General features: G+C 42.9%; 1 protein-coding gene across 1 annotated transcript in view; it reads left to right on the forward strand.

The window, feature by feature from the left end:
- The window catches only part of ANKMY1 (ankyrin repeat and MYND domain containing 1), a 293,230-nt gene extending 278,278 nt beyond the window's left edge, over window positions 1-14,952 (forward strand). Inside the window, exon 14 of the mRNA XM_030217039.1 lies at window positions 13,650-14,952. Coding sequence (XP_030072899.1) covers window positions 13,650-14,950 — 1,301 coding nt within the window. The 3' untranslated portion in view covers window positions 14,951-14,952. The remainder of the gene's footprint in view (window positions 1-13,649) is intronic.
- Window positions 14,953-18,345: the final 3,393 nt, after the last annotated feature.

Consider the following 18,345-nt stretch of genomic DNA (forward strand, 5'->3'; position numbering starts at 1 on the left):
GTGGGAGGGGGTTAGTGACCACTGGGGGAGTCAGGGGAGGTCATCCCCGATTCCCTCCGATGGTCATCTGGTCATTTAGAGCACTTTTTTGGGACCTGTTCGTGTGAAAAACGGGTCCAACAAAAGTGTCCTAAATGTTCGCTAAAAACGCCTTTATTTTTTCGATTATCGCCCTAACGCGTACATCTCTCCTCGGCCGATAACCACGCCCCAGTTCCACCTTCGCCACACCTCTGACACGCCCCCATCAACTTTGTCCGCACCTGCGACGGAGTGCAGTTGAAAACGTCCAAAATCGGCTTTCGATTATACCGATTTATTCGTTTTTGTGAGATAAATATCTATCTCCCGATTTGGGTCGAAATCTAGGCGTTTTTCTCTTTCGATTATAAGGTGGATAGTAACATAGTAGATGACGGCAGAAAAAGACCTGCATGGTCCATCCGGTCTGCCCAACAAGATAAATTCATATGTGTATACCTTACCTTGATTTGTACCTGTCTTTTTCAGGGCACAGACCGTATAAGTCTGCCCAGCAGGATTCCCCGCCTCCCAACCACCAGACCCGCCTCCCATCACCGGCTCTGGCACAGACCGTATAAGTCTGCCCTCCACTATCCTCGCCTCTCAACCACCAACCCCTCTTTCCCCCACCTGCTCATAGGACATCAAATGCCCCTATAGAAGAGGGAAAAAAGAGTAACATCTGGAGAGCCTCGTATACCAATGCCCGTAGTATGGGAAACAAAATTCTAGACTTAGAGGCTTCAATGATTTAGTGGCAGTCATGGAGATGTTGTTCATGGAGAACCATGACTGGGATATTGTCACATTTTCAAAGCTTGAAACTGGGTTTGTGAGCCCTTGGGCCACTGCCAAGGAGCGGCAGCGGCAGGCAAAACCACCCCACGCTAGAGACAGGGCAGATCTCTGACAAACAGTTAGGCTTCATCTGCACCTGGCCACTTTTCACCAAGAGTTGAGCTCCAAGCTTCAGGTGGCCGGCAGGACTTACTGGACAGGGCAGGACTGGATAACAGCTAGGCAGCACAGGGACAGCAAGGCAGGGAAAGGATAGGCTAAAGGACAGGACTGAAAGCTGCGAGCAGCCACTGAAAAAGGGAAAAAACACAGCTAGACAGGAGACTGAACTGAAAACTGCAAGCAGCCACTGAAGCAGGGAACAAACACAGATAAACCCAGAACTAGGCAAAGACATACAAACATGACACAAGACTGGGGAACAAGCAATACAGTAAACAAGCAATACCCTAAACTAAACATAGACTAACTAGAACAGGCAAGAACTAGAGCAAGGAAACAAACTCAGGCTGAAATGCAAAAGCACCAACATACCAGGGCCTTAGACGCAATGCAAAGGCAAAGCAGAAAGGTTTCAAAATGGCTAATAAGCCCAGCAGCAGCTGAGACTCAGCTGCAACAATCACCAGGCAACTAAGGGTGCTGTGCAGGTTCTAACAAAACAAGCAGGTCTGGCAGTCTGGAAGATCCGGACCGGACTGGGCTGAAATCTGGAACGGGTGACAGCACACAGACAATCTAATGCATCCAGCACACAGAGACAGAGACAAAACTAACTCACAAAGAACAGACAGAAGCCAGCTCAGAAGCTGACCACAGGAAATAAGGTGACTCTGAGAGGGGGCACGGCCACAGACGTGGCAGATATTGCTATACCTGGCTATAATCTATTCAGGAAGGACAGATTTGACCTCGCATCCACTCCCAAGGTCTTCATGAAATGCTTAGCAGTTATCACAGCATCACCACGTGGATTGGGAGTATATGTGTTTCCCTATCTAGACAATTGGCGGGTCAAGAGCACATCCAAGGAAGGGGCACAAGAATCTATGCACAGAACTATTCAGCTGTTGGGGTAGAGCCTAGTAGATCCAAGTCCCATCTACACTCTTTTAAAAAATTGGAATTCATAGGAGCTGTACCAGACACAACTCAGGCCAAAGCTTTTTTTCTGGCCCAATACATAGAGGCCCTGCTTTCTATGATGCTACAAGTTTAGCAGAGTCAACAGGTATCAGCTCTGCAATTGTTGAGATTGCTAGCCACATGGCCTCAACAGCTCATGTCACACCCATGGCACAACTCCATTTGAGGATAGCCCAGTGAACTCTAGCTTCCCAATGGTCCCATGCCACATCAAACCTAGCTCATGTCATCACTGTCACTCCTCTCAAAAAGTCTCTGTCTTAGTGGTTCATTCGCATCAGTTTGGCTCAAGACTGCTATTCCAAATTCCTCTGCCCCACAAGACATGGTTAACAGATACATCCAACCTAGGCTGGAGAGCTCATGTAGATGGGTACTGAACAACCTCCTAATGAATAAAACAACCTCTAAATGGAATGCTAGAGCTTCAGAGATTGGCTACTGCATCAAATTATTCTCATCTAGTCAGACAATCAGATTGCCATGTGTTATATCAACAAGCAGGAAGGCACAGATTTGAACCTCCTGTGCCAGGAAGCAGTCAGACTGTGGCAATGGGCCATCTCCCATTGAATGGTTTTCAGAACCACATATCAGAACCACGATTGTCGCTAAACATGGGCATAGTCTGCAAGATGTTCCGTGGGACACTCCTCATTTGAACCACAAGGTTCCCAAATACTGCTCCAGACTGAAATTACATGACAGACTAGCCTCGAATGTGGAGACAAACAAAGCAGATCAATCAGTGATATGGTTCAAAACTTTATTTTCAGAACTTCGCCCGACACAGACTGTGTTTGGCCCACAAGGGTTGCGTCAGGGGCTAATAGTCCAAGCAGGACATGAGATTGAAATGTCAGCAGGGTGCCTTCCTCAATCAAGGTGAGGACATCAGCTCAATACACAGGGTAAGTCCGGTTGCATCTCTCAGCATCCTATCTTCCCCCATAAATCTAATAAATGCCTAAGATATGGGCTATGTTTCCTCTGGTGCCCTTTCCCTGTTATCTCTGCCGTCCACATCAATGATCTCAAGCTCCGTTGTGGCCAATATTTATTTATTTATTGCATTTGTATCCCACGTTTTCCCACCTCTTTGCAGGCTCAAAGTGGCTTACAATACATCATGGATAATGGAAATAGGAAGAGATTAAACATTTGGTTTACAGAAGGAAATACATGATATTGGTATAGCAGAAGACGTTGTAAGACATTGCTGGATATATTTGGGGATTTTTACATGTGTTGATCTTTGTGGTATATCTTGTCAAAGAGATAAGTCTTCAGTAATTTGCGGAAGCTGGTCATTTCATAGGTCGCTTTCCAAAACTGAGCTTCTCATTTTCCCCCCCAAACCCACCTCCCCGCTCCCCCCGTTTTCTATTTCTGTTGATGGCTCTCTCATTCTCCCTGTCTCCTCAGCTCGAAACCTTGGGGTCATCTTTGACTCTTCTCTCTCCTTCTCTGCTCATATCCAGCAGATTGCCAAGACCTGTCATTTCTTTCTTTACAACATCCGTAAAATCCGCCCCTTTCTTTCCGAGCACTCTACCAAAACCCTCATCCACACCCTTGTCACCTCTCGTTTAGATTACTGCAATCTGCTTCTTGCTGGCCTCCCACTTAGTCACCTCTCCCCTCTCCAGTCGGTTCAAAACTCTGCTGCCCATCTCATCTTCCGCCAGGGTCGCTTTACTCATACTACCCCTCTCCTCAAGACCCTTCACTGGCTCCCTATCCGTTTTCGCATCCTGTTCAAACTTCTTCTACTAACCTATAAATGTACTCACTCTGCTGCTCCCCAGTATCTCTCCACACTCGTCCTTCCCTACACCCCTTCCCGTGCACTCCGCTCCATGGATAAATCCTTCTTATCTGCTCCCTTCTCCACTACTGCCAACTCCAGACTTCGCGCCTTCTGTCTCGCTGCACCCTACGCCTGGAATAAACTTCCTGAGCCCCTACGTCTTGCCCCATCCTTGGCCACCTTTAAATCTAGACTGAAAGCCCACCTCTTTAACATTGCTTTTGACTCGTAACCACTTGTAACCACTCGCCTCCACCTACCCTCCTCTCTTCCTTCCCGTTCACATTAATTGATTTGATTTGCTTACTTTATTTATTTTTTGTCTATTAGATTGTAAGCTCTTTGAGCAGGGACTGTCTTTCTTCTATGTTTGTGCAGTGCTGCGTATGCCTTGTAGCGCTATAGAAATGCTAAATAGTAGTAGTAGTAGTAGAAGGTAGATGCATGCATTAATTTGTATTTTAGACCTTTACAGTTGGGAAAATGAAGATTAAGGAAAGTGCGAGAAGATATTTTTGCATTCCTGGATGGTAGGTCTATTAGGTCTGACATGTAGGCTGGGGCATCACCATGGATGATTTTATGAACCAGGGTGCATACCTTAAACGTGATGCGTTCTTTAAGTGGGAGCCAGTGTAGTTTCTCTCATAGGGGTTTCGCACTTTCATATTTTGGTTTTCCGAATATTAGTCTGGCTGCCGTGTTCTGGGCTTTGTGGAGTTTTTTGAGTATTTGCTCTTTGCAGCCAGCATAGAATGAGTTACAATAGTCCAGATGACTGAGTACCAATGATTGTACCAGATTGCGGAAGACAGTCCTTGGAAAAAATGGTCGTACTCTTTTTAATTTCCACATTGAGTGAAACATCTTTTTGGTTATGTTTTTCTCATGATTCTCAAATGTTAGGTGCCGATCAATGGTAACTCCCAGAATTTTTAGGGTGTCCGAAATAGGTAGATTTAGTTTTGGTGTGTTGATGGTGGTATATTTGTTCCTGTTGTGTTGCGAGGTGAGTACTAGGCATCAGTTTTTTCTGCATTAAGTTTCAACTGAAATGTATCTGCCCAGGAGTGCATGATATGTAGACTTTGGTTGATTTCGTTGGAAATTTCACTTAGATCTTGTTTGAATGGGATGAAGATCGTTACATCATCAGCATATATGTATGGGTTGAGGTTTTGTTTTGATAGTAGTTTGGCCAAGGGTATCATCATTAGGTTGAATATGGTCGGTGAGAGGGGGGATCCTTGTGGAACTCTACATTCAGGTGTCCATGTGGTTGATGTGATCGAATTTGAAGTCACTTGGTAAGAGCGTGCAGTTAGGAACCCCTTAAACCAATTGAGAACGTTGCCTCCGATACCGAAGTATTCGAGGATGTGTAGTAAAATTCCATGGTCAACCATGTCAAAGGCGCTTGACATGTCGAACTGTAAAAGTAGTATGTTCTTGCCGGTTGCTATCATATGTTTGAATTTGGTCATGAGCGTAACTAGTACGGTTTCAGTACTGTGATTAGAGCAAAATCCTGACTGGGAGTCGTGTAGTATCAAGAACTTGTTTAGATATTCTGTGAGTTGTTTGGTCACCATCCCTTCTGTTATTTTGGTTATTAAGGGAATGGATGCTACTGGTCTATAGTTAGTTCATTTGCATTTTTCTTTGCATCTTTGGGTATGGGGGTGAGTAAAATATTTCCTTTCTCCCTTGGGAAGAGTCCATTTTGTAGCATAAAGTTCACGTGGTTCGTTAGGTCTGTTTTAAATTGTTGAGGGGCTGATTTCATAAGGTTGTTTGGGCATATATCTAGTTTGCAATGAGATCTGGTGAATCTTTTAAGCGTTTGTGAGATGAGATCTTCTGATAGTATATCAAATTCAGTCCAAGTTCTATCTGCTGGGTATACTCCAGGGTCTGGGTCTAGGCAGTCTAGGAGTGTAGTGTATTCGATGGGGCTAACAGGTATTTTAAGTCACAGTTGTGTGATTTTCTCCTTGAAGTACTTCGCAAGGTTGTCGGCTCCTGGTGTGTCTTTACTGTTGTTCGTGACTGGTGTGGTGTCTAATAATTTATTCACGAGTTGGAACAGTTTGTGTCTTTTAATTTGGTCCAATTTCAGTTTTGTAGTATAGTCTTTTGGTTTGTCTTATGGTATATTTATATTTCCTTCGGAGTTGTTTCCAAGCGTTAAGTGTGGGATCATCTTTCTTTTTGTTCCACGCAAGTTCTAATTTTCTAACTTATGTTTTGAGTTTTTTCAGTTCTTCGTTAAACCATGGTATTGAGTTCTTTTTTTTTTTTTTTTTTACATTTGTACCCCGCGCTTTCACACTTATGGCAGACTCAATGCGGCGGGCAATGGAGGGTTAAGTGACTTGCCCAGAGTCACAAGGAGCTGCCTGTGCCAGGAATCAAACTCAGTTCCTCAGGACCAAAGTCCACCACCCTAACCACTTGGCCACTCCTTTCTGTGCGAAGTTCTGGTTTGGATTGGATCAATGTTGTCTAGTATAGATTTACATCTATTATCCCATTCTGAAAGGAATTGGATTGTGTCTGCCTTTATTGTCCATCCGTCGTGGTAGATCTGTTGCCAGAATTCCACCAGATGTATCTTTCCTCTCGTGGTGTAGGTTTTTTGTGTTTGTTTGTTAGGTGAGTCTTTCGTTCTCCATAGGAGGGTGATATTTGCTTTATAATGGTCTGACCACAGTATAGGTGTCCATTTAGTATCTGTTAATATAAGGTTTTCATTGTGATCGAATTTGTGTGTAATGATGTCTAATGTGTGTCCTTTAGTGTGAGTTGGTTGCGAGTTTGGAGATCCCATAGTTGTAGGCTAGGCAGTCGGCTCGTTCACCGGGGTGGCCGCTCAAAGCCGCGAACTGCGGCTATAGCTCACCCCCACTATCCTCGTGCCTCCAAACGTCTGGATCGCACCCCAATTCACAGCCCAGGGGGTCTGGATCGGTTTGGGAGCTCCTTGCTAGGATTCCAGTCTGTCAGCCAGCCGTTCTGGCTGGGCAGGGATGTCTGCTGGTGCCTGGATGGTCCAGGTGAGTTTGTTCTTACTAGGCCTCGGCTATCAGTGGGTAGATGGGTCGCGTGGGTGTGGACACGTTCGTCCAAAATTTGCCGTTTGCCTTCTGGGTCTTTGGATCCGATTGGATCAGTTCAGCAGGAATCCGGCTCTGATTTAGTTCCCGGTCTGTTCCGGTCTGGTTAGGGATGGCCCAGGTGAGTCTGTTCGCTCAGGGCCTCTGGAGCTCAGGAGCTCGGTTGCTGAGCTCCTTACCTGTCGGCCAGGTGATTGTTCCACCTGGACCGCCGGTTTCTCCTTCCCCCTACCCAATCTAAAATCATCCTCATTTGGGCTCCCCAATAATGCCACTCGAGGTTTGGAACCGCTCTCCCCCCCCCTCCCCACCTCTCCCCACAATATCCTTTGTGCCATGTGCGGTGTCTTATTTCCCCATATAAAGTTCATTAAAGAACTTTGTAACCTCTTAATAAACAGTTTCGGCACTGCAATTGGTAATGCTTGGAATAGGAACAATATGCGTGGAAGCACATTCATTTTAACCACCGCCATTCTCCCCACCAAGACAGCCACTTGTTTTTCCATCTCAACATATCATTTCTAATCTGTTCCTGTAAACGACCATAGTTAAGTTGAAATACCCTATCTAGGTTCCCTGGTATCTGGATCCCTAAATATCGAATTTTTTGTGGCGTCCATTTAAACTCATACCCGTTCCTCACCATTATCTCTTCATCTTCCCGTAGCGATATTCCCATTATCTCACTCTTTTCCGTATTTATCTTAAGCCCTGCATTAATCCTATACTCGTCAAAAATCCATTGAATCACCGACAACGTATTCCCAAGGTCTTTCACAAAAAGTAACATATCATCCGCAAATAGCGCTATACGATGTTCTCTCTCTCCTACCCTCATCCCCCTCACACCAGGATGCTCCCAAATCATTGCTGCCAATGGCTCTATATATAGAGCAAACAGTAATGGGGACAACGGGCATCCCTGCCTAGTCCCTCTACTTATCGGAAAATAGGAAGAGTAACCCCCATTGATATTCAAACAAGCTCTCGGGCTCCTATACAAAGCCTCCACCCAAAGTTTGAAATTTCCTCCTAGTCCCATTTTGCCTAACGCCTCCTTCAGGAACCCCCAGTTAACTCTATCAAATGCCTTTTTGGCATCCACTGATAATATTGCAATCCCTGTATCCGTTCTTTGAGCCTCCCATAGCAAGTGCAGCGTTCTTCTAATGTTATCCCCCACCTGTCTCCCTGGTATAAATCCCGATTGATCTGTATAAATCAATTTGGGCAACAGTCTTCCCAATCTGTTGGCCATCACTTTAGACTCTGGAATTTGTTGCTAGAGAAGATGGTAATGGCGGTTAGCTTAGCGGCATTTAAAAAAGGTTTGGATGGGCTCCTAAAGGAAAAGTCCATAGACCATTATTAAAATGGACTTGGGGAAAATCCACTGCTTATTTCTGGGATAAGCAGCATAAAATGTTTTGTACTTTTTTGATATCTTGGTATTTGTGGCCTGGATTGGACACTGTTGGAAACAGGATTCTGGGCTTGATGGACCTTTGGTGTGTCCCAGTACGGCGATACTTATGTACTTATCTGTGCAGTGTTTAATTTTTCACTTCATGAGGGGCTTGCTATTTCTTAATCCTCCCATCAAGCCCTGCACAGTGTCATGGGATCTCAGTGTTGTCCTCACCCATGTAGTGAAAGCTCCTTTTGAGCTACTTGGCACTTGTCATATGAAGTACCTGACACATGGAATATCCCTTCAGCAGTGGTGATGAATGACGCTAAATCCGCACTATGGTGCAAGATAAATTTATTTGAAAGGCAAAATAAAGAATCTACATGCATCATGTTTCGGCCAAAGGACCTTCCTCAGGAGTCTATAAATCTCTATACTACTGCCTCAGTGGCGGTGTTGTTATGCTCAAGCAGAATGGCATAAAAACTAGTCAAGATGTCACGTATTGATTTGAAACAATAGAGCTCCATATGTGCAAGGCACCGCTATTGGACAAGTAAACTGGTGACTCACCAAATCAACCATTTCAGTAATTGACACTGAGACAATATTATGTAAGTTCTTTGTTCTGCCTTTCAAATAAATTTATGTGGATTCAGCGTTTCGTCACCTTCTCTGTGTTTGGTATTCTTCATTCTTGCAGAGAATCTTTTCTTGTGCTTTTTTTTCATGTCCCTTCAGCATACAGGGTTAGTGAGCTCCACCCTACAGAAAACATCTGTAGGGTGGAGTAGTTCTGCATACACATCCCAAGTTCCTTCCTAAGGCAGTGTTGGAATTCCACCTTAACCAGTCTATCATTCTATCATCATTTTTCCCAAGACCACATGCCCATCTCAGTGAAAGTGCACTGCACACTTTGGACTGCAAGAGAGTCTTGGCCTTCTATGTGGAGTGAACTAAATCCACCCAGCTTTTTGTTTCTTTTGACCCCAATAGGATGGGTTCAGCCTTTGGTAAACATACATTATTCAGCTGGCTAGCAGACTGCATTTCCTTCACTTGTGCCCAAGCTGGGCTGACTGTAGAGGGTCATCATGGCTCATGTCAGATCCAAATTCGGTCAAGTAGCCCATCTGCAATATGATCTTCTGTCCACATATTCATCTCACACTGTTGTCTAGAATAGGACTCCTGACATGAGAACCAGTTGGTCTGACAGTCCTTCAGAATTTATTCAGTGTCTGGAATCCAACTCCACCCCCCTAGGCCAATGTGTTTTCAGTTCCAGGCTGTCCTAAAAAAAAAATAGTTGCTTATAAACTATTGCTCAAAGCCCACCTCTTCAATGTCGCTTTCGGCACCTAACCATTGTACCTCTATCCAGGAAATCTAGACTGCCCCCAATTTGATTGACTGCACTTTTTTGTCCTTTAGATTGTAAGCTCCTTTGAGCAGGGACTGTCCTTCTTTGTTAGATTGTACAGCGCTGCGTAACCCTGGTAGCGCTTTAGAAATGTTAAATAGTAGTAGTAGTAGTTATAGTTTCTGTGTTATTCATTAGGCCTTTCCTGTTGCAGGCCATATGTTTTTCCTCTTTTTCTTTATGGACTGTTAGGGATTCTCGTCAATCAAAATAACGCATCCCACTTGTCCTCAGAGAAAACAAAGATGTTCTTCGAGAACAGCAGGATGCTTATTCTGACTGCCACACCCACATCCCCTTGGAGTTGCATTCTAACAGCTATTATAGTAGACTGCCTTGTCTCGTATGACAACAGTAGGTGGGACCACACTTGCACGTGCAGTGGACTGCTTCCAAAAGCTTATAGAAATAGAACACTGGAGAGCATTTTTGCGTTAGGGCTTCATTGGTGACGTCACCCATCAGTAAGAATAAACATCATGCTGTCCTTAGAGAACATGTAATACTGGTGAGTGACTTTGTAATACATGCTGATGGAGGGGTGGTCTTAGGGGGGTGGGGAGATTGGGGGGGGGGGGGGTTCCAGTTGGCCCCAGGGCCTCTCTCAGGTCAGACCTGGAAGCATTGTGCTACAGCTTTAAGGATCCATGCTACTGGCATGGTAAAATAATCCCAGTTTTTGGACACCACAAACCGCATTATGGTTTAACACAGTAATGAGGTGCTTTACATGCATTTGCAGGTTTTGCTTCTCATTGCTATATAACTCACAATGTTCTAAATATCACCACAGTAAGACAAGTCAAGTTGTGTTAGAGCCCTTTAAATCACATTAAGGGTTAAATAACACAACTGTGTCCCAGAAAATAAAACCCTCATAGGCACTTAGAAGTGTGTATGATACGGCAAGACCATATCTGGAACATACACCCATAATTGGTGCTTCCAGTGCCTTGGGCACAATCATGAACCCTCTTGATGTCACCAATGCATTCAGAAGACAAACTGGAGTTGATAGTAGCTCTGTAAGACACAACTGAGGTGAAAGCCTTTCAAATGCAGGAAAGAATTACCACCTTGGTAACCTTCATGAGAGAAATACAAATAACATTCTCTCTAATAATCCCCCGCGTGATTATTAGAAACACTGGGTTTTCTGAAGTCTAGAGTTGGCTATTATCAGAGGCACTTCAATTCTTTAGGAGCCTGAAATTGGCAATACAAGACAAAGAGCGCCAACAGACTGTTGAAGTGTTCAGCAATTTGAAATTATTGAAATAAATGAGTGAAACAATACCTTCTTGTTATTTATTATACTCTAACCATGCTTTTCCATTGGGGATTGAGGCTGAGAAGAGATAGATTCATTTGTATTTGGGTTTTCTATGTGAGAGCAAACTGTTACAGTGGAAATGGAGCAGTCTCTGAAGCTTGTAAAATTACTGAGCTGTCTTGGACAAACCACTTGAGGAGTTGTAGTAACATTAAAATTGCATCATTTTGAGCAGGAAAACAGAAGTGAATTGCTCTACTGGGCTAAGGAATGGCTTGTTTGTATTGTTATCCTGACTGGATTTTTTGCTGTGTGGGAGAGAGATTATATCCTGAAAGAGGAGGGGAGTTTTATGTTTCAGAGAAGCTTTAGAGGCTGACTTTGCAGTAGCATTACTAACAGCAGGGTCGCTGTGGATTTGTTTACTTACAGCTGTCTGAGCAGGCTTTAAAAAAACAGTGCTTCTTTTTTCTTTCTGTTTACCTGTATTGTGTTTGCTCACTGAATCACTGCTACCCCATGGTTATGCCAGTCTCCTGTGATTAGAGTTGGGGAGGGCAGGGAGTGAGTAACTGAAGAGGAAGCAGCAAAAGAAAAACAAAACAAAAAACAAACATGAGGTGCTATGAGGAAAGCTACTTGACACAGCTGTGAACAAAAAGGACTGAAGGGGCACCAAGGAATTTTCTCTCCTCTACCATCCACCTGTCCACGATGACCAGATATTTCTTACCTCTTCTTAAGGTTATGGCTAGGGATGGACGATTATTAGTGGGAATAAAAATTTGGATGTTAGAGTCAAACGGTTTTCTGTCCCTAAAGTGGGGGGCGGGGGGCAATTATTAGAGGCGGGCAATGGTATACTGACAATTCCTGAGTCTTCATAACCTTCTGCAGAAAGTCTAGCTCAATACTTTCAGTCTAAACATAAAAATATAAGATGTTCATTTAGCTCAGCAGTTACAGAATTAGCTAGTGAAGGCTGTTTTTTGGATGTATGTCCATTTTTTATTTTAAATGATGTCCCTTCTGAAATTCTACAGTGGCTCACTAAGAGCCTCTTTTACTAAACCTTGCTAGCGATTCCCACATGGCAAATGCGCTGCAGCCCATTCATTTTGAATGGGCTGCGTCCCATGTACCGTTCTGGAATTGCTAGCACAGTTTAGTAAAAGAGGCCATAATTTTGTTATTACAGTTTTGCTGGAAGGATCTCGTCCTAAAGATATTGCTAGAATTATACTTACTCTGATACCAAAGGGCACTGGAGTGGATTTGATGTCTGTGAAAAATTTAGACCTGTGGCTAGCATCCCTTACATTGCTAACTTTAGAGTTTGTTGTCAACCTGGAGTTTTCAGATTATCTCGTTATGTCAACATATTCACATTCATCATAGCATGGCTTTTGCCCAATGGATAGTATGGAGACCTTTCTACTTAAGCTCATAATGGAAATAAGGAAATGTGTGGATAAGAAAGTAGTTTTCTTGCATTTTGACATCTCTGCAGCTTTTGATGCTATAGACTGCTCTTACTATTGGCCAGATTGAGTGAGATGGGAAGTACAGGCAGGGTATTTAATTGGTTTGAGGCATAGTTGAAAAAAGAATATAAATGTCAGGCAAAATGGGGAAAAAATCTTCTTTTTGGCTATCAATTTGCAGAGTTTCTCAAGGATCCCTGCTGTCCTCTCAGTATTTAACATGCATTTGAGTTCTTTGGGTAGAGTATTTGGCTGAACGAACATTTTTTCTCTCTCATATGCAGATGATATTTTATTATTTGCCTAGAACAAAATTCCTTTGAGTTAACTTTATTATGTGTGAAGCGGTATATTAGTATAGTAGATCATTGAACAAATATTAATTTGCTTACATTAAATAAACAGAAAACCAAACTGCTTTGGTTTGGCGATTTTCAAACCATTCCATTAAGGAGTCCTGATACTAAGGTGCGCTAATGGATTTACTGCGTGCTAATGATTAGCGTGTTCTAAATCACTGTTTCCCAAGTCAGTCCTTGAGTACGCCCTTGCCAGTCAGGTTTCAGGATATCCACAATGAATATGTATGAAAAAGACTTGCAAATAATGGAGGCAATACATGCAATCAAGTTCATGCATATTAATGTGGATATCCTGAAAACCTGACTAGCAAGGAGGTAGCTCCAGGACTGACTTGGGGAACACGTGCTAAATGATATTGATGCCTGTTTATATTCCTGTGGGAATATAGGTCAACCCATTGACCTAACACTAAGGGCTCACATGCTACTTGTGTGGTAATCATGCAGCGTGCACCAATGTGACCGCACTGATGATTACCGCCGGGAACGTCCCCCTGCGGTAGAAAATAGAAAACAACACACACCAACTTTGAAATGGGCACCCATACCTATCCCTTCGGTAGTGCCAATTGGCGCATGTTAGCCCTACCACCGCTTAGTAAAAGGACCCCTGAGTAATTTGAAGAAATCATGGTGCAAACAAACGTGAACATATCCTAAGAATAATGTCAAAGCTTGCTGCAAAACTTATCTTTATGGCAAAGTTCATTTGCGTTAGCATGATAATGGTATCCAAGGAAGCATTATGCCAAAAATATTTTCTGTATTGTAAAGTTTTATGGGTTTTTTTTTCTAGATGTGCTTCACAGTTCCAGTAAAATTATTTCAGCCAAGCAGGGCAGCAAACGCCAAACTGATGAAAGCAGCAAAGAAAGCCATCGTACAAAGCAGATGCGGAAAGGGATGATGGTAAATGATGAAACTGAAAAAAGCAGTGCAGAAAGTCGCAAGAAGATGATGCAGAAACGGATTTTAACAGATGATGAGACAGATGAGAGTAGCACAGGAAGTCGAAGTGCACAGATGACTCAGAGAGGAATTAAGGGAAAAGTTTCAGGTGACGAGGGTGATAAAATCTCTGGTCAAAAGATGTTGCCGAAAGGTTCTATTCTGAAAGGGTCTATGATGTCAAAGGAAGATGACGAGGGTAAAAAGGTGTTGCCAAAAGGGGCTATGGCAAAAGGAGAAACTGAAGGAACCAGCAAGGAAAGTTACGGTAAAAATGCAGCTTTGAAAGGGATTTCCACAAAAGGAGATGGAGTTAGCCAGGAAAATCTTAGCAAAAAGACACCAAAAGGGATTTCTACAAAAGGAGATGGAGTTAGCCAGGAAAATCTTAGCAAAAAGACACCAAAAGGGATTTCCACAAAAGGAGATGGAGTTAGCCAGGAAAATCTTAGCAAAAAGACACCAAAAGGGATTTCCACAAAAGGAGATGGAGTTAGCCAGGAAAATCTTAGCAAAAAGACACCAAAAGGGATTTCCACAAAAGGAGATGGAGTTAGCCAGGACAATCGTAGCAACAAGACACCAAAAGGGATTATAGGAAAGGGAGAAGATGAAGAAGACAGCAAGGAAAGTCGCAGTAGAAAAATGAGATCAAAAAAAGATGAAGTTCAAGGAAGTAGCAGGGAAAGTCAGAGTACAAGGGTGGCATCAAAAGGGTTTATGTCAAAAACAGAAGATGAAGAAGGCATCAAAGATGGCCGTAGTAAGAAAATGACAACGAAAGGACTTGTAACAAAGGGAGAAACTGAAGGAAGCAGCATAGGACCTTATGGTAAAAAGATGACACCAAAAGGGATGTTTGCAAAGGAAGAAACGGAAGGAAACGTTAAAGAAAGTCAAATGAAAAAGATTATAGCAAAAGGAATTTTATCAAAGGGAGAAACTGAAAGATTCCACGTGGAAAGTCAAAGTGGAAAGAGGACATCTCAAGGTATAAGGGGAAGGGCAGTAAGTGCAGAAAGTAGCATGGGAATTTACAGTAAACAGAGGATGATGAAAGGGCTTATGTCACAGGGAGTAATGGACGATCAAAGTAAAATGATGGAAAAGACAGAATATTATACAATTGATAATTATAGTTTTATTTGATGTTGTATTAAAAAATGAACATATTATATTCAATTTGCATCAATCCAAAGTGGCTTCACTAGTCTTTTCTTACAGTTTGCCTAGATGTATCCTTTCCTGCTTCATATGTCCAACACAAAAGATAAGGTGGTCTTGACTTTGTTATGTCACTCACACATACTGGTTTCTGCTAATAATTCTAGAGAGGTCATGCAAAGGGTAATTCTATAAACCATTTCCATGCATGTGGAGGGTAATTGAATAACAGGGCACCCAAAATAGGCATTGGCTATAACTAGGGGCAGCTGTCTACCAGCCTGAGGTGAGGAATGAGTTGGTGCTCCTCCTCCCTGGCATTCAACGGGGGGGTGGGGGGGGGGGGGTGGGGGGGGGGGGGGGGGGGGGCAGTATGACCCAACCATTAGGCAAGACTAGGCAGTTGCCTAGGGCAGCAACTTATTGGAAGGCAACAAAGAGCAGCTGCAACCAGTGCAAATCAATAGATCCTAACAGCCATAACAATTCAAAGAACCATCAGCACATACTTTAACCAAAAAACACAAAGGAGATGCATGATGGTCAAAAGAACAAGGAGCAAAATGAAAAAGTGAGAATACAGCACAGTTTATAGCACCATAATAAAATTAGTTATAATGGGGCTGATAATCAAAGGTATTTATCTGTTTTGTGAGTGCTGCTAAGCAGAGAAGCGCCAATGAGAGGGATATGCAAAAGCACTAACCCCCCAATTCTAATTATGACACCTTAAGTTGTGTTTGCACTAATTTGACCGCATGGCCAAATTGAGCACACAGCTTAATTGACTAAAAAGCCAATCAGTGCCAATAATTGGTACTTAACCAATTAGCGGCAATAATTGGCTCTAATTAGAATTTGCATGCACAACTTTCTAGGCGTAGTCTATAATGCAGTGTGTGTAAATTCTAATGCTCCTAGTTGAAAAGGTGCGTGGCCATGGGCATAGAATGGGTAGGTTTTGGGCGTTTACAAAAAACTATGCACACTATTATATAATACACCTGGCGCAGGTATTTAGGCCAGTTTTTAGGTGGCCTAAATGGGTGCGCCTAAATTTTAGGCACAAGAACAGCACTTGAGCATATTCTGTAAGCTACGCCTAATTTTAGGCATAGTTTATAGAATCATGCTAACCACGTGGTTTTAAGGCACCATAAATACAATTTCCCCCTAAGTAGATATGCTACTGATATTTCCTCTGACCAACTCGACACTATCTAGCTTTTCATCTCTTTCGCTCACCCTAGTCCCCCACTGACTACCTCTCTTTCTCCTTCAACAGCCTCTTATTCTCTAGTCTTTCAGTGACTCTCCCTTTTATCTCTTCCCCATATCTATCATCTCTCTTTCCCTGTCTAGTTTTTTTGCTTCTCACTCTCATCCCTTCACCAATTCCAGCTCCTTCCCTATTATTCATCCTCCAGTCCCTTTCTTCTGTCATACCTCCTTATTCAGGCTCCCATCCCCTTTTTACCCCTATATTTCTATCCTCTCACACCTACAGTATGTCTCCTTATTTTATCCCTCACTCTCTGCATAGCCCTCTGTCTCTTTCCCCTTTCCCTAGCAGCCATTGCCATTCCCCTTTTCCCTATTTCCTTCTTCCATTCCAGCAGCATCTCACTTATCTCTTCCTCCAATATTAATTTACCCTATATTTCCTCCACCTTAACCCCAACATCTATGTACCCCCTTAAGTTTTAAGACTTTTTATCTTGTTGATCCATTGTGTTTATTTTGATGTCTTTTTATATTCACTCTTGGGTTTTGAGTTTCTTTATTTCATAGTTTTCTAATTTAGTTATTTTTTATGTAATTCCTCTTATTTAATTAATGGGCTTCTTGTGATTTAAGGCGCCTAGAATCTCCAGGGTGGAATGTGTGCAGTTAATAAGTTTCGTATTAGATTAGATATGCTCATGTTTCTCCCCCTTCCCCCAACAATATCTGTCCTTCTCTTCCTTCTTCCCTCTCCCTTGTTGACTAGTATAAGAATGTTTTTAAACATATGGACTTTGTGATGGTGGTAGAATACTGTGTTCCACTTTTATGACATAGCTTTAAAGGTTTGACAGGGGCATGTCAGTGGTATGTATCTAGTTAACATGTGATTTTACAAGAGCAGGGCATGTTCACAACAGTATCACATATTTCCTCACACTTGGGTTAATTTTCAAAAGAGAAAAATGTCCAAAAGTGGCATAAGTCTGCATTTGGACATTTTTCTCACAAAAAACGTCCAAATCAGTATTTTCGAAACCTATTTTTAGACGTTTTTCTCTGAAGTTCGTCAGAAGTGCGTCCAAATCTCAAGAGGGTGTGCCAGGGGTGTGTTCAGGGTGGAACTTAAGCGTTCCTAAGACTTAGACGTTTTTCAGCCATAATGGAACAAAACAAAACTGTCTTGGACTAAACTTAGACATTTTGAGCTAGGCCTGTTTTTACAACGAATTAGGCACAAAAAGCTGCTCTAAATAACCAGATGACCACTGGAGGAAATCAGGAATGACCGCCCCTTATTCCCCCAGTGGGCACTAACCCCCTCCCCTCCCTCCCCCCCAAAATGTGATGAAAAACATTACTTGCCAGCCTCTGTGCCACTCTCAGATGTTATACTCAGGTCCATCAGAATAGCACGTGGGTCACTGGAGTAGTCTAGTAGTGGGTGCAGTGCACTGCAAACAGGTGGACCCAGGCTCCTACCTTCCTCTACCCGTTACACTTGTGGAGGAACCTGTGAGCCCTCCAAACCTCACCAGAAACCCACTGTACCCATATATAGGTGCCCCCCTTCACCCGTAAGGGTTATGGTAGTGGTGTACAGTTGGGGGTAGTGGGTTTTTTTTTTGGGGGGGGGGTGTTTAGGGGGCTCAGCAGACAAGGGAGCAATGGTGAGATGTGTACCTGGGAGCATTTTACGAAGTCCACTGCAGTGCCCCCTAGGGTGCTCTATTGCTTTCCTGGGATGTCAGGAGGACCAGTGTACTAAAAATGCTGGCTCCTCCTACATCCCAATGGCTTGATTTTGTGCGTTTTGCACTTAGACATCTTTCTTTCAAAAATGGACCAAAACACAAAACATCCAAATCACAAAACCTTCTATTTTCGAAAACAAAAGATAGACATTTTTCTTTTTTGAAAATGACCTTCTTTGCTATTCAGATTTTGGACGTTGTTTTCAAAATGTCCAAAGTCGTACTTAGACATCTTATTGAAAATGCCCCTCCCTGTATCTTAGCTATGATGTCATGCGAGTCTTTATACACACTATAATCACATTGGATACTGATGAGTGTATCAATTTAATTGTTGTACATCATTTTGAGTGATTCTAAGGAATCAGGAAAGCAGTTTATAAATTTTTTATTGAATATATA

This window comes from Microcaecilia unicolor, chromosome 10 (genome assembly GCF_901765095.1).
Source record: "Microcaecilia unicolor chromosome 10, aMicUni1.1, whole genome shotgun sequence".
Classification (NCBI taxonomy): Eukaryota; Metazoa; Chordata; class Amphibia; order Gymnophiona; family Siphonopidae; genus Microcaecilia; species Microcaecilia unicolor.